Raw genomic sequence first — 15,112 nt, forward strand, 5'->3', positions numbered from 1 at the left:
GAACTCCAAACTCAGCCAGGCTTTGTTTTCTGCAGCAATAATAAAAGGGCTTCCTCCAGGCAGGAACTAATCTTCCTAGGCCGTAGTGCATTTCTTTAAAAAGACAACCCCAAAACAAATTGCCCTAGGTTTGCTAAGCCAGTGGTATTAACTTGCAAATAAAATAAATCTGTCATTTCTTCTAGCTGACTTCAAGTAAAAATTAGGTTTGAAGAGGAGCAACTTGTTTTGGATGGATGCAGGTCAGTTTGAATTGCTACACCTAACTACAGGCCTACACACACTATCGGTTCACAATTTAGCTTAGTTTTAAATGATCTTTGCAGATTTTGGCGGCGGTCAGTCTTCAGAGTTGAGCAGGTGGGAACACGTTGTCTAGCAGGAGATAAGGCTACTGAACATGGCATCCACAGGAGAGCTCATGTAATAGACAAAAAGCCTGTTTGCCAGAGGGAGTTCACTGTGTGTGTGTGCATGTGTGTGTAACATCTTTGTGACTAAAATGAGAGGTCAGCAAGCCAAAAAGCCATACTCGGAACTGGTTTTAGAACATCTAATTGCACAATGATTTGGGGGAAGAATACAGAAGTTCTATTGTGTATTACAATACACAAAGTTGACCAGACAGGTCTCGGTACTTTTTTAAATCAAAGTGGAAGGCAAACACAGCAGGTAGTTTCAAAACAAGCGTTCTGATCAGAAGGAACCAGTCCAACATCTAAGAAGCATGGCTATCAGTTGATGTTCAGGGTGCAGTGGGTAGTGATGATGCATTTAATTCAGACAGATTGGAGGCAGGAGAAGTCTACAAAAAGTTGTACTTTGCTCAATGCAAAACATCCTACCCAAAGGATTCTACCTGCCACATACCAACGTGTACTATTCAAGCAGCAATTAAGCCTCTGAAACCAGGTTTCTATCACATGAGCTCTGCTGAAGTGAAAATTTTTAGCAGCCTCAGCTTGTGAAATGTCTTCCTTGTCCGAAGCCAGACTGATTATACTGATAACCTCCATGCTGGAAATGCTGCTCAAACTGCCCCCCTTGATTAAAGTTCTGTCCACCTCTGCCCCCCCAGCCTCCTCCTTGTCCTCCACGGCCACCACGACCACCACGGCCACCCCTCCCTCCTCCACGGCCACCCCCTCGGTCACCGTGGGACCCACCATCTTGGTATCTGTTGTCTTGCTGGTAGCTGCCACCACCACCCCCTTGGTAGCCACTTCCTGAATATGAAAATGACTGGTAGCCACCATAACCTCCTCCTTGGTAGCCACCGCCGCCGCCGCCACCACCACCACTGTGGTAGCCGCCTGTTTGAAAACCTGCATCTCTGTAGTTGCTCTCCCTGTAGCTGCCATCCTGGTAGCCACCACCTCCACCATCTGTCCAACCTCCTTGAAGCTTGTTTCCTCTTCCTCCTCCTCTGCCACCATGATCGTAACCACCACGTCCTCCTCGTCCCCCTCGATCATGGCTTCCTTGTTCATGACCTCCTCGCCCGCCATATGATGAGTCATAGCCTCCTCTTCCTCCTCGGTCGTGACTACCATGGTCATAACCTCCTCGCCCTCCATATGAGGATTCGTAGCCACCTCTTCCTCCTCTGCCACCGCCTTGTTGTGGTCCAGACTCTGGTCTTTTCTGCCACGGTGGCATCTCAGGAGGTGGTGGTTCGATTTCATTGGGCCTTCCTCCTCTGTCAGGCACTCTGCCCATTAGCACCTGCAAAGGGAAAGACATAGGAGTTGTAACGCCTCATAGAAGAGACTCATTTACTGATACACGCCACAAACAGCAGCCACTCAGTGTTCTTACATCCAGAGGATTTCATCAAGGCAAACTTTTGTCTGTTTGAATGTGACAGACCTTCCTCTCCAACTAGAAAAAATTTAACAGGGATTATCTAGTACTCCGAGCACTGCTAACAAGACAAGTCAGGAGACCTGGGCTTTTTGTTCAAAGAGCAGGTACGCCAGTAGAGGCAGCATCAATACAGTCTTTCACTAAACTGTTTATTAGTGCAGAGTGCTAATCTCAAGGAACCACAAGTACAACAGCAACACAGCCTCTTCCCTAACCAGCACTCTGAAGTGCTGTAGAAGCCATTGGCTTAGTAAACAAAGTGAAAAGATTTTTATTTTCAGTAGGTACACACAAAAACTTACACACCAACGAAGAGGTGTCAGACAGCACTAATAACAGTTGAGCAAGACTCTAGAGGTCTTTAGCTGCCTAAGGGTGCTGTGACATTAAGAATTTAGGAAGACTTACAATGGGACAGGACATTTGCATTGCTTCAGATTTTAAAGTGATGTAACAGAATAAGTTCAATGGAAGCAGGTTACTTTGTTACTTTATGTTTCTGTCTAGGAAAACATTTAATATTGATAACGGACGTACGTTAATACAATATGGATCAGCACCAGAGCAGTACTGCATTCCCATTAATACATACATGCAGTCTGATGATACAGTCACATCTGTCTTCCTACTTAATTTCTTACATTCCACACTCCAACTACACTAAAAAGGTGAAAAATTATTTGGGGTGGAAGGGGTGTGGTCAAATCATCACACCACCATTCTATGCTAAATTAATTACAGCTTTACCTGAAATACAGTTGGTACCCAGAAGGCAGAAAAGCATACATGTACACCCACAGATTTTAAAGTACCAAATACGTTGCTGTACACAGCTACTGAGCTTCAAGTTCAGCACACGTACTTCTGTGAGCCTATTAGTCATGTAAAAATCATAATTTTTGAAACGAGTTGCTTAGTCTAAATCAGATTCCTACTATGTCATTACTAACACTACACACTTGACTATAATCTCTTTTGTGTACACGGGGGAATCTAACTTGAGATCCTTGTTTTGTGCTCTTAATACATTCTATTCACATAGACTAGAAACAAGGTTACTCTGTAGGTGTTATTTTAGACACAGTGACAGACTTAGGTAGTGGTAGTGTAATGACATCAGTAATACCAGTAAGACAGCACAGGCCTGCTACCACTGAAAGTAATCAAAAGATACTGCAGCAATTTTTTACTGCCCCTAAGAGGCATTCTGAACCTAAACAGGTGAAACTGCAGTTCCCATAATGCACTGATGAATAATCTGGAATACATAAACACCAAGTTTCTTATCCTTTATTTCCAATTTTACAATCCTAAAAAAGTAGGATTTATTACTACATTCCAATTACATAAATATTCATAACAGAACAAGCCATTTGTCACCAAAGGTACCTTATTAATGGCACATGCAGTCTTCTCTCGGATGGACCCGCTGCTTGTTCTCATAATCTTTGACAGATCCTGCCGAGCTGCCAGGAGATTTGCTACAGAAATAGTGCACTTAGTGGATAAAAGGGCACGTTTTGGCTGGTAGACTTTAGCCAGTTTTTCTGTTTGACTCTGTTGGAGAGAAGAAAAACAAAACCCGGTCAGCTAAAGTAATAGGAAAGCAATGGGACACTTCACCAAAAGAATCAACACTGAAGACACTACTGCAAATAGAACTATATATCTATATATAGAGAGAGAGAGATATGTATCTATCTAAAACACCAGTGAGAACCACCACTTTGTAACTACAAATCACTTCAACAAAGCTCGTATTTGTCAGATTAATTTCTTGAGTAATAAAGGAAACACTATCCTGACTGAACTGCCAAGACACTGATGATCTGACAATTTTAGGATTAACAATTATACATGCAGATTGTGTTACTTTCAGGCAGTCAAACACAGAAGTGTGACATACAGTTATAGAAATTACTGCTAATGTCTAAAAGATACTGAAAATGAAACACGTCCATGTCCAGCCTTCAGACCTCCTCCTGTGCCTGCACCCTGACCCACACCCATTCCAGTTAGACTAGCATCACTGTACGTCCAAGACTGTATCAGCAGAAAAAGGCTGTGTTAACTCTTTCACACTCTTCATTGCAGTCAGCTTCTTCACAAAGGCAAGCCATGGAAGACGTACTAGCAAAACTAAAGCTCTCCAGAGGTTGTTCTAATTCAGTCCTTCATCTCCCATACGTAGCACCCAAGCCAGGAATGAGATCCTACACATCAACTTTACCTTGTATGCAATCTTTTCCTCTACTGCCTTTTGCCACTAACCATACTGGCTTCTTTGGACACCTCAAAAGTGTGACAGCAGTTTTCCAACTGACAGACACAACAGAAATGTGTGCTACAAGCCGTGAGGTAATATGTGAGTTACATCTATCTGCAGTTATCAACAGTGGATAACGTGCGGTGCAGTTAGGATAAACTAGATTACAGGCTGCACAGACAGAAGGGCTGCTTTTTGTCTGGAACCCAGATGACAGCAGTGGGCACAGGCAAACCAGGTTTTCCAACAATTCCCTTGACAGGGCAAGAACTCAGGAGCAAATTTTAAAATCCTGTTTTCCATCTGACAGCGGAAAACTGCAACTGGGAAGAACTGGGAGTATGTATCTTCAAATGTCTCAGTGGCAAGTTTTTAGAACCAAAAGCTTCTAATTTTGTATTACAAACTGAACAGGAAAACATGTATGTCCTTTACCTGATGCTGGCTAAAGATATGAGAAGCAACGGTATTCACTAGAGCAATAGTATGTTTTTGCCTGGCAAGTTTGACTGAGATCTGAGCACAGTATTTTGATGCTATGGTATTAGTCTTTTAAGTGAAACTTGAAATTTTTCAACTTTAAAACCCCCTAATAACAGACCATGCAGCTTTTACTGGCGTTTCTGCTATCTGGAGAAGTAACTATTCAGTTGTACTACTATATTCTGATACTTTTCTCATTTAAAATTAAAAAAAAAAAAAATTAAAATTATTACCATAACATATTAAAGCATTGCTAAAAGTTACTGTTAAAACAAACTCTATTGCATATCTGGAATACTATAGCCATATTCTCCAATAGGAGTATGTTATTGTCCTAAATAATTTAGACTTGCATTTCAACAGGTAGAAATGCATATTTACAATTTGTGGGCTATGTGAAAGGATTTTATGTACCTAGTCAACTTCAAAAACATCTGAGAATTCTCCTAGAAAACAAACAAACAAACATGGATTTGGATGCCAAAGCTATAACGCTATCAGGAGTCCCTGGCTTTTAATCTATTCCATACTTTTGCCCATTTTCACTCACTGTTAAAGTATTCAAACAATCAGATAGTTCTTCAACCGTCTACTAAAAAACCTGAAGAATACAAGGTTTAAGAGACAGTACATCAGCAGAAGTCCTACTCAAGAAAAAAAAAATAGAAACAGATGTCACGAATTATTACTAAAATACAGTTGCCATTTGAATAAATCATTTATGAAGGAAAACACTTGATGACCCATGTGTCACAGTTTATCACTAATAACTCAGTCTCAGACACTGCTAGCAGCATAATTAACAGCATGCCAGCAGATCTGGTTTAGCCCTGAAAAAATAAAACCAACAACATACTATTTCTTAAATCCTGTCGTGGTGAATGCCCCATCCCTGCCAGTGTTCAAGGCCAGGTTGGACAGAGCCTTGGGCAACATGGTCTAGTATGAGGCGTTCCTGCCCATGGCAGACAGGTTGGAACTAGATGATCTTATGGTCCTTTCCAACCCAAACCATTCTATAATTCTATGATTCCTTTTTCACTATAAAATACAGGAAATAGGGAAACCATGTAATTATTTTTAAAAGTGGAATATGTATCACATACTCAGAGGGAACAGATGTCATGTCACAGCCACTTGCACAGTTCAAAAACAAAAGCAGCACAAAAAATATTACCCTGTCTACGTGGTAGAACATGTAGTGCCTTAGCAGCTTTTCTCATGTGCATCTGCGGAGCTGTGCAGACACACTCTGAGTTAAGGAAATCTGATCACTGTGGACAGCACAAAGTAAGTTAAGGGATGGTCAAGAAGATGCTTTTCTACCATCACACAGACACAGCACTTAATGACTCACATTATGGTACTCTGAATGCAAACAGGTGGATCAGTAATCTCCACTTCTCTTATTTTGTAGTGGCCTATTTAACTGTATGTGGTGGCTTTAGTGTATAGTTATACATGGTCTATCTTCTCGTTTTACATAATGTTTTAAAATCCAACAAAACACTTTTAAGTAAAATTTTTTAGTCATCTTACATCATCATGAAACTTCTTCAGTAACTCAATCCATATCAAGAAAACCCCTGTGGTTATTTCTTACTCATGAAGGATGAAACGCTGAGGGATTTTTCCAGAGATACTTATTATAGAGCACTACCACCAACCAGGACTTCACAGCAAGTTGTTTGTACCTTAGCTCTATCTGACCAGCCAAAGGACTGCACAGTTACATCCAAACGTTTCACTAATAGTTTTCTTCGGACTTCATATTCGTTGACTATGGCTTGATTAATTGCTTCAATTTTTTCCTGAAACAGAAATTTGCAAACATAATGTATGGATTACTGACAAAATGCTTCTACTTAAGATAATAAACTACGTGAATGGAAGACAGTAAGACACACAGAAATATTAAAGAGGGCTTAAGCCCGCAATTATCTCCCTTGTCAAATGGGCTCAACAGCAAGCTCTGCCTGCTAACACTATTTTCCTGAAGTCTTCAAAAGCTCTGTTACCTTCACATTCAGCCTTCTTCCATTTCTAACAGCACAGGTGCCTGTTTTTCAGAAAGGACATAGAAAATGCACACACTACTGAGGCATTTCTCAACACCTAGCAGAAGTGAGAAAACAGTACACGCAACAAACTGAAGGAGATGCAAAGACATAATTAAGTTTAGGAACCAGGGTGTCCTTGCCTTCTTAAAAAGTAGTAAGCTTGAGGACAAAGATAGAGGACTAAAAGTAAAGTACTGTAAGAGGATCTTGATTAAAGCACAATCTGCATACAGACAACAGTGCCCTTACAGTGAAAAGCCAGCATCAGAACCAAACCTGGTAGCAGAGGGTGGTCTAGTCAGAGCTACAGTTGTGATATGCACCATTAGGAAAATAATTTATGTATTGACTGAAGCCTGGCTGAAGGGGGGTGGTGGGGCCTACTGTCAGCTTCAACAATACAAACATTGAAGGAAGCAGACTTCAGCCTTAAGCAAGAGACGCAAAAGAGACTCGCAGTCTTGCAGCATTGGCCATAGCTTTCTGCTGGTGCAGCAGCAGCATCTAAACAAGGCACCATCCTTCTAGAACAGCAGACAAAACCCAGCTGGAGACAATTGAGGCTCTGTGGCCTGTGGACACAGCCTCTAGCACCTTCCACCTGGACACTAACAGCTTCTTGGAGAAAAGACTCCAATGAAAGAGAGAGGAGGAAATGATGGAAAAACACACAGGCTAGCTGGAAAGAAGACACAGGTTAGCACCACCACCTTAAGTCTCCTTATTATGGAAAACTTTGCCTGCATCTGCACTTACAGATTCAGGAACCTAAGACCTTATCAGTTGCACCGACATATATGTAAAATACTACAAGAAATTGTCTTCTGTTCAGAAAAAGATGAGAAAAATAATTTTGCAATATTACACACAGAATCAAGATTAATACTTTATGTACCTGAGAAAGTGAAGCAGGCTGTAATACCTGCAACTACTTACCCAGTGAGCTGGCCCCAGTTGTTTCTTCAATAAAGGTTTTCCAACATGATTAGGTGGAACCTTTGCTAGTGTTTCCTTCAGCTGTTAGAAGACATACAAAAATATAAGCATTGGCTAATACAAAATTACCTTTTGAAGATTCGAATTACAGGGGATGACTCTTGGACAGTCAGACAGAGCAAACTCCAATAAAGCTGTTTTCTCTGGGAGAGAGAACCAAGCACCCTTCTTTTGGAAAGCAGCTATTTTTATATTTCTGGTAGTCTCGGCTGTAATTATTTAAAAGTTAAGAGAAGGGACAATGAGTAGATTTACAGTTAAAACAGAAAGATTCTATGAGGTACAGCTCCTCTTGAAGACAGAGGGATTAGTCTACACATCACTCTAATTCAGAGAAAAAACACGCTTGTATCAAAAAGGTTATATTAAGACTACGTGAAATATAACATGATCTAAAGAAGTAAAAGGAGAAAATCTTCAATATGAAAGTTTAAAAGTTTGGGAACAACTTCGGTTGTCTTTTCCCATCTCAAAATTTCTGAGGATTTCAGCGGAAGAAATGGAGTAGGAGTGACAAAAACTTGGATCAAAGCAGTCTGAAGTTATGAAACTTCACTTTTCCACTGATGCAAACCACGTTTTTCAATTTCCTTGGCTGTTCATTCCAGCAGTTGATTTAACAAATTCAGTGAGCTGGTTTTCCAAAGGTGCTGAGCCCACTTTGTCTAACTTGAAGATTTTAAAACCAAGTACTTTCAGAATAGCAGAGGTAGCAGTTCATTCAAGTATCAGCAGTTTGGTTCTTTTTTTAATGGGGTGCATGATTAACAAAGAGAGTAAATTATACAAAGATCTTACTCCAAACTGTACTATGTATGTGCAAAGAAAAAGGTAGCTTGATTTCCATGTGCTAGATTAGAATATTGCCATTCTAAGACTCACTTTTTAAAAACACAAAAATTTTTGGGTGATCTCGTTACAAGTATCATCTCACACTCAAGAGGAAAATTTTCACTCTGTGTTATTTCAGTTTTCACATTTTGCTCAGCTTTGTGATGTATTTTCATTTACAAAGTGCAGTAAGTTTTTCAGTTATTAGTCAACTTTCCTTTCTCCTTCTCAAATACTACCACAACATTTAAACTGTTTGGACTCTAAGCAAAAGAGCTATATATATATTTTCCAAAAATCTGTAGATTAGAAATTCCTGATGTATTTTATTACGCTGTAAGGACTTCAGATTGTTGGGGTTTTTTTTAATATGATCATCTATGGATATAAATCACTGAGATAACATTCATTTAACCTTGTAAGACAATGAAAATGAAAAGTCTATTAGAAAAACGTAACAGAATTCCCAGATTAAAAGTATTTTTAGCTACTTTGTATTCTGTATTTTTAATAGTCTCTTTCACCAGCAAAACTTGCTAGTATCGTTCATTGATATGACTATTTTCTACTTTTATAGAAAATGGAAGCACGTATTCTTATGTATCTAACTATTTAATGCCCATGACAATAACAAAAACAGAAAACAAACTGCTTCCATTCTACACCTTGGATTTCTGCTGGAAAAACATCCTCCACTTCTTAAACAGGTCAGTCTAAACTTACTTCTTGCAAAGAAATGAAGCCCTATTTTCAGTTGCTTGGATTTGTTTAAGTATAATGCAACTAAAATGTTGGTCAAAAGACTTCTCTGAGAGTATTTTAGGGCGCTCTGTAATCACATCTGTTCTTTAAAGTTCACAAAGATTCTCTTCTGTTGTTCTGCTCGCCCCTGTCCTGCAAGTTAAGTTAGTTAATGTAACTTAAAAACTTCCTGTCCCCCACCTTTGGTCTGTGCACTGGACAGTCCATTCCACTTCATTTCTCTGCTTCATAAAAATTACTCAAATAAAAGTAAGTTCCTTTTTAAAAACCCACAAAAACCTGAAGAACACGTACATGTATAGAAACAAAAATAAATGGAACACAAGAACCGATGAAGCCTTACGGAAAAGGTGTAAACTTGACTTCACTTACAACACCCTTTAATCTAAGTATTTTTTAATAGTAGGTTCCTGTAGAAATTTGTTAAGGTGTATTTCTTGGAATACATTTCTCCTTAACACTCTTCCTGAGGCCTAAGCTCAGCATTTTCCATGTCTACTGCAACAGCTGATGACATTAAAGCCTAGAGCAGACTAAGAAATACCTCACCCTGGAAGGCAATGATAGCAGTAGCCCCTGACCTCGTGCCTTGGCATGGAAAAAGCCTTTAAATTCATCTTCAAAATCCCGACTCTTGGCATACTCAGTAAACCGTGTTAGCTCTCCTTCACAATTCAAACACTAGAGTTTCATAAGAAGCAAATCTTTCTCTGGTAGCAGAACTATTTTCCATCAAAACAGAAACATCATAAATATTCTCGTTTTGTTCCTTTGGATCTTACTTTTTTTTCAATTCCACTGAAGAACTGGAACATCGTTATGTTGGCGGGAGGCTTGGACATGCCTAAAGCAATACATATGCCTTTTAGCTCCTGAAAGACTTCACTGCCACCTCCTTCCTGTGCTTTTTTAGGAGGGGCGTTCACACACAGCATTCTGGCAGCTTCCAGTTCTGAGATGAGGTATGCTGGGGTAAGAAAAATTAGATTTCAGCATCAGATATAGCCGAGTTAAAATATTTTAGAACCAGTGAGAACTCAAGTGCTTACAATGAATAAATGTGCAAACGGACTGTTTTAGAGTGAAGGCTATAATTTTGGTATCCACAGAACAGTCATATTTTTAATAATCACTGAGCCCAATGCTAGAAACACGACAGGGGAAAGGTTTAGTACAACCAATTAAAGCCTGAAAAAAGTCCCCATGATTCCAACAGGTGTTAATCACAGCGTTCAACACAGCACAGCTCTTTACAGTCATACTGTTGATAATCACTGAGCCCAATGCTAGAAACACAACGACAGGGGAAAGGTTTAGTACAACCAACTAAAGCCTGAAAAAAGTCCCCATGATTCCAACAGGTGTTAATCACAGCGTTCAACACAGCACAGCTCTTTTCCTTCAGGCTTTGCCCAGCGAAGACAGGAGACTAGGAACACGGAAATAAGCAGGATGAGGGACTGAGAATATACACTTTAAGCTAGACAAGCAAGCACTGCTTGATGCTCTCGGAAAGAAAGCAAGGAAATGAGTAGAGAGAAGTGAAATGTTGGATGAATCTCCTCTACTTCCACAGGTAAGATGCAGAATGGAAACCACTTTTAGAAGTACTATTAAGAATTCAGGTTTATAATAATACTAGTGTCCTGAACCCAGGACATCCAGAAGGAAGGCAGTAACTGATGAAATAAAAGCTAGAATGCCTGCAGTGCTCTTCAATATCAGAACTGCAAGAGCCTACAATCACATTATAACTCTTTTATTAAACAAACAAAAAATTAAAATCAAGATTTCTGAACATGGTATACACCCAAAATTTCAGCATCAGGTGTTGGCTACAGTGATATAAATTTAGCACACCACTTTCATTTGTAATTGTCACAACTTTGAAGTTTGAATTGAAAAAAAAAAAAAAAAGTACAGCTTTAACAATACTTTTATCATGAATCATACTGGGTGACCATAACAGTAATGTAAATAATTACTTCTAAAAATAAGGACTGAGAAATAGATTCTGCACTGACAAAGGCGGACTTGCGAGCAGGGATGTAATCCCATGGCTATACAAAAGCAGCTCACTATCTATAAAATTGGGACAGATCAAAAGATTAAGAAAACAACAAAGCATTTTAATGATTGCTAGAATTTCTTCTGTTATCTCTAGAGTATCTTCTGCTAAAGACACAGAACACCTTATGAAGTATAAAATTCTTAAAAAGTGTAGAGCTGTGAAGAATCCTTCCTAAGTTCTTTCAAAGGTACTTTATACACATTTTTCTTCTATTTTGCTTTCAATTAGGACCTCCTGAAAAGATACTAGCAGCAGAATTTTGTTTCAAGAATTCAGAGCTCGCATTCAAGCTGCCACTGTAAGACATAAATGTTCTCCAGTGAACCTTTTTTGCAGATCTTTTCTGAACGCACCTGAAACTCTTGCACTTTTTATTTTTGTAGAGGCCAGTACTTAATATTTTATTCTAGAGCTGCTGCACACCAAGACAATCCTGACTACTTACTATTTATTTGGTGCCTTCCTCTCTCAGCAATACTGCTGCACCTTCCAATTGACATAAACTGTGCTGCATTTCATTAAAATGTAAAATACCCTGGCATATCACTGTAGAGGGTTATTCTGTTTCTCAAAAAGTCTGGGTTTATGGCTTTATGGGATACTGTCCTGTCTCTGCTTCCTCCTGGCAGAGGATAACTCCTCTGCCCCTCCTCACTGGCAGAGCATGAGAGACTGAAAAGTCCTTGATAGAAGTAAGCATTACTTAGCAACAACTAAAACATCTGTATGTTATCAGCATTGTTCTCACACTGAAGCCAAAACACAGCACTGAACCAGCTACTAGGAAGGAAGAAAAATAGCTGTTACAGCTGAACCCAGGACAGATACTTTCAATAAAGTTAGCTTAATGTAGGTAAAGAAAGCTACGCAATTATCATGGTACACAAAAAAGGAATTTGGCATCTATTTCAATTCAACAGTTGACAGTAAACACAGTATTCCTGCCAGATGGGATACCAGAGTTCAGCTGCTGAACATGGCCTTATATTACCAAAATGTACACAGGACCTCTGGGATAAACTGTGTGTCATAGACAAGCCAAATTTATTAAATGGCTTGGCTTACAGAGAATAAGCTGAAGGGCAGACTGTTTGAGCTATAATTTAAATTTTTAATTGTCTCACTTCATCTGACATTTTTGAGCATACTATCAAAATAAATTCAGACTAAGTCTTAGTGCTCATCTTTCTCCTACTGTTGAAATATAGGAACCTCCTCTGTAATTAATTTTTTACATCTCAGGTAGGGCTCAACTAAATTTCTGTTTTAAAAGTTAAGAATCAGCAGCAACTGAGAAAGCAAACAGAACACTAATTTATTTTGAATTTAAGATCAGATTAGAATTAGTAGAATTTCTAACTCTGACACTTGTAAAAAAATTATTTTTTTTTGTTTTAATGTGAATCAACATCACACACATTTTCCAAATTTAAGTACTATTTGTTCTCCTCTAACATTTCCTAAGCAGGAGTAAAACCAATTTAGGTATTGAGATCTTCTGGGTGAAAGACAAGACATCACTGTTGCTACTGCTAATTTCTTAAGAACTGATCAAAAGAACTGGCAGTCAGGATGAAACATTTTCTCTTTTTTGCAATGATTCAAATTGTTGTCAAGAGTGTAGGAAAATGCAAGTCTTATTGCACCTTGCAAGTCCTCACAGTAGGGGCTCCAAAATGATGATGCACCTGATGTCAGCTGACATTTTAAAAACCCTTCTAAACAAAGTTCAGTGGCTAAATCCTGGCAGAAGTCTTTAAATTACTCCCTCTTCAGAGTACCTTTTGAGAAGTAATAGGACAGGCTTTTTGCTAGTGAATGTGAGTGTGAAAAAGGTTTGTGCTCAGACTGGTTATGGAGTGACTGCTAAGTTTATGAGACCCAGAAATAGAATATTCTGACACTGTAAATTACAAGAAAAAATAACTCATAATTTTAGGTAACTGTTTTTATACATTGCAAAAAAACCACTATCTCATTAAGTGTAAGAAACAATACTATGGTTCTTCACAAGAAGAGGTTTGCTTGCAAGCACCCTTTTAACTTACTAAGCAGCAAGAGACAGTTCTTTTGATTATGAAGGCGTTTTGTCACATCTCCTGATGTTAATGATGTATATGGACAGTTCATTTCAGCCAGCAGCCCACTCATTTCAAGCTGAAATTCTTCTGCTTCATTTGGACCTTAGAAAGAAAGGATAATAATTTGTTTGCAGCTAATACATATATTTATATGGCTATGATTAGAATGAATTAATGAATTAGAATTAAAATTAATTAGAATTAAGTAATGAATTAGAATTTTAAAAAAAATATGCTCTGCTCCAGTTGCTATTTAACATTAAAACCCTGCTTTTAATGGAAGCCAAATGCATTTTTTGTGTTTCTCAAAGACACAGCACAACCTATTTGGAGCCATGATATTCCTCATTATTGCAAAATTACGTTTCACTTAAAGCTTTTCCCAGCTACAACAGATAGCCACTGCAACTTCTACAATGAAAAGTGACATTAAAAACATTGTAAATTTTACACTGGTATTTTAAGTATTAACTAACTCTTTAAACTACAAATGTAGGGGAAAAAAAATACATAGTAAGCACAGAGTTAAGGTAACCAAGAATAAAAAGAAAATATGGTTACTCTAGTTACATCAAAATCAAAACTGAAGCACTGAAATAAAAGTATTCTCATGATCTCATTAGAAAAAAAAAATACTAATGTTTCCTTAAACCTATCTAAGAAATTAAAAAAAGTCTCCATGGTTGAACAACTGAAAGAAAAAGCTAATTTCAAAAGAAAGACTGATTGATCCTCACTAGTATTTCAGCCTCTACTGGCTGTTCATTAGGCAAGTCTGAGGTGGAAAATATCCAAAGTCTGACAGCATGCAGATAATACCCCCTGGTATAACAGATTTAGCAATTGTCAGCCCAAATCTTTATGGCATGCAAGAACACACATGAAGTGCACGTTTGTGCTAGAGTTATAGTTACTTACTGTTAGTTGCCTGCACATTTTCTTCTAGTTTACAGAATAGCCGTAACTCAGATACCAACCAAGCACAGAGTTTGGTGAATTCAGGGGAGCTGGCTCCATGAGAAACTGCCTGAGCCAGTGCTCCATCATCTAACAATGGACCTTTGTAACTGAAAAGTAAAACAAAAGCACAGTTTATTACCGTTTGCTGTGGCTGATGTCCTGTGATAGGTTTACTTTACGCTGTGTATATATTGAGAGCTACACGCTCTCCACATCCGCAATGCTGAACATCTAAACTGTAAGATTTCTGCACTGAACTGTAAGAAAAAGCATATTGAAAACATCTGCGTAAACTCAGCATTTCCATGCACATTAGCTTACTGCCAAAAAGACTGCGTCACAAAAGATCATCATCAAAGCTTTCGTCCTGGAGAATGTTATGACATACAGTGGCAAGTTCTCTGCTTCTATCTCGTTACTTACAATATACCTACCTAGGGCAAAAAAAGTTTCTGAGTGTCATTCTTTAGCACTACTTTACAGTTTGCTGAATGATTACTGCTGAACTAGTACATCTTTTCTGTTGTTTCCTATCATACGTTAAAGGGTTGCCATGCAAAACTAAGCCTTCAATACAAGTGTTACACAAGTGATTCGAAAAACAATATCCTCTTTTGAAAAATTCTCTTCTTAAAATTCTCTTCTACAAGAAAAATAAATAGAATCAGTTATTTGCATAAACAAAATAAGCAAAAATCAGGCCTAGTGTAAAAAAGCATTAAGTCTACAGATCAGG

General features: G+C 38.5%; 1 protein-coding gene across 1 annotated transcript; it reads right to left on the reverse strand.

The window, feature by feature from the left end:
* Positions 1-803: 803 nt before the first annotated feature.
* FAM98A (family with sequence similarity 98, member A) lies at positions 804-14,535 on the reverse strand (the record flags this gene model as incomplete). Its single annotated transcript, XM_010016444.1, has 7 exons — positions 804-1,725; positions 3,256-3,423; positions 6,310-6,426; positions 7,612-7,692; positions 10,047-10,231; positions 13,384-13,518; positions 14,335-14,535. Coding segments are annotated over 7 exons (1,655 nt in total), but the record flags the coding sequence as incomplete, so codon positions are not given.
* Positions 14,536-15,112: the final 577 nt, after the last annotated feature.

The sequence above is a fragment of the Nestor notabilis genome, unplaced genomic scaffold (assembly GCF_000696875.1).
Source record: "Nestor notabilis isolate BGI_N333 unplaced genomic scaffold, ASM69687v1 scaffold15366, whole genome shotgun sequence".
NCBI lineage: Eukaryota > Metazoa > Chordata > Aves > Psittaciformes > Psittacidae > Nestor > Nestor notabilis.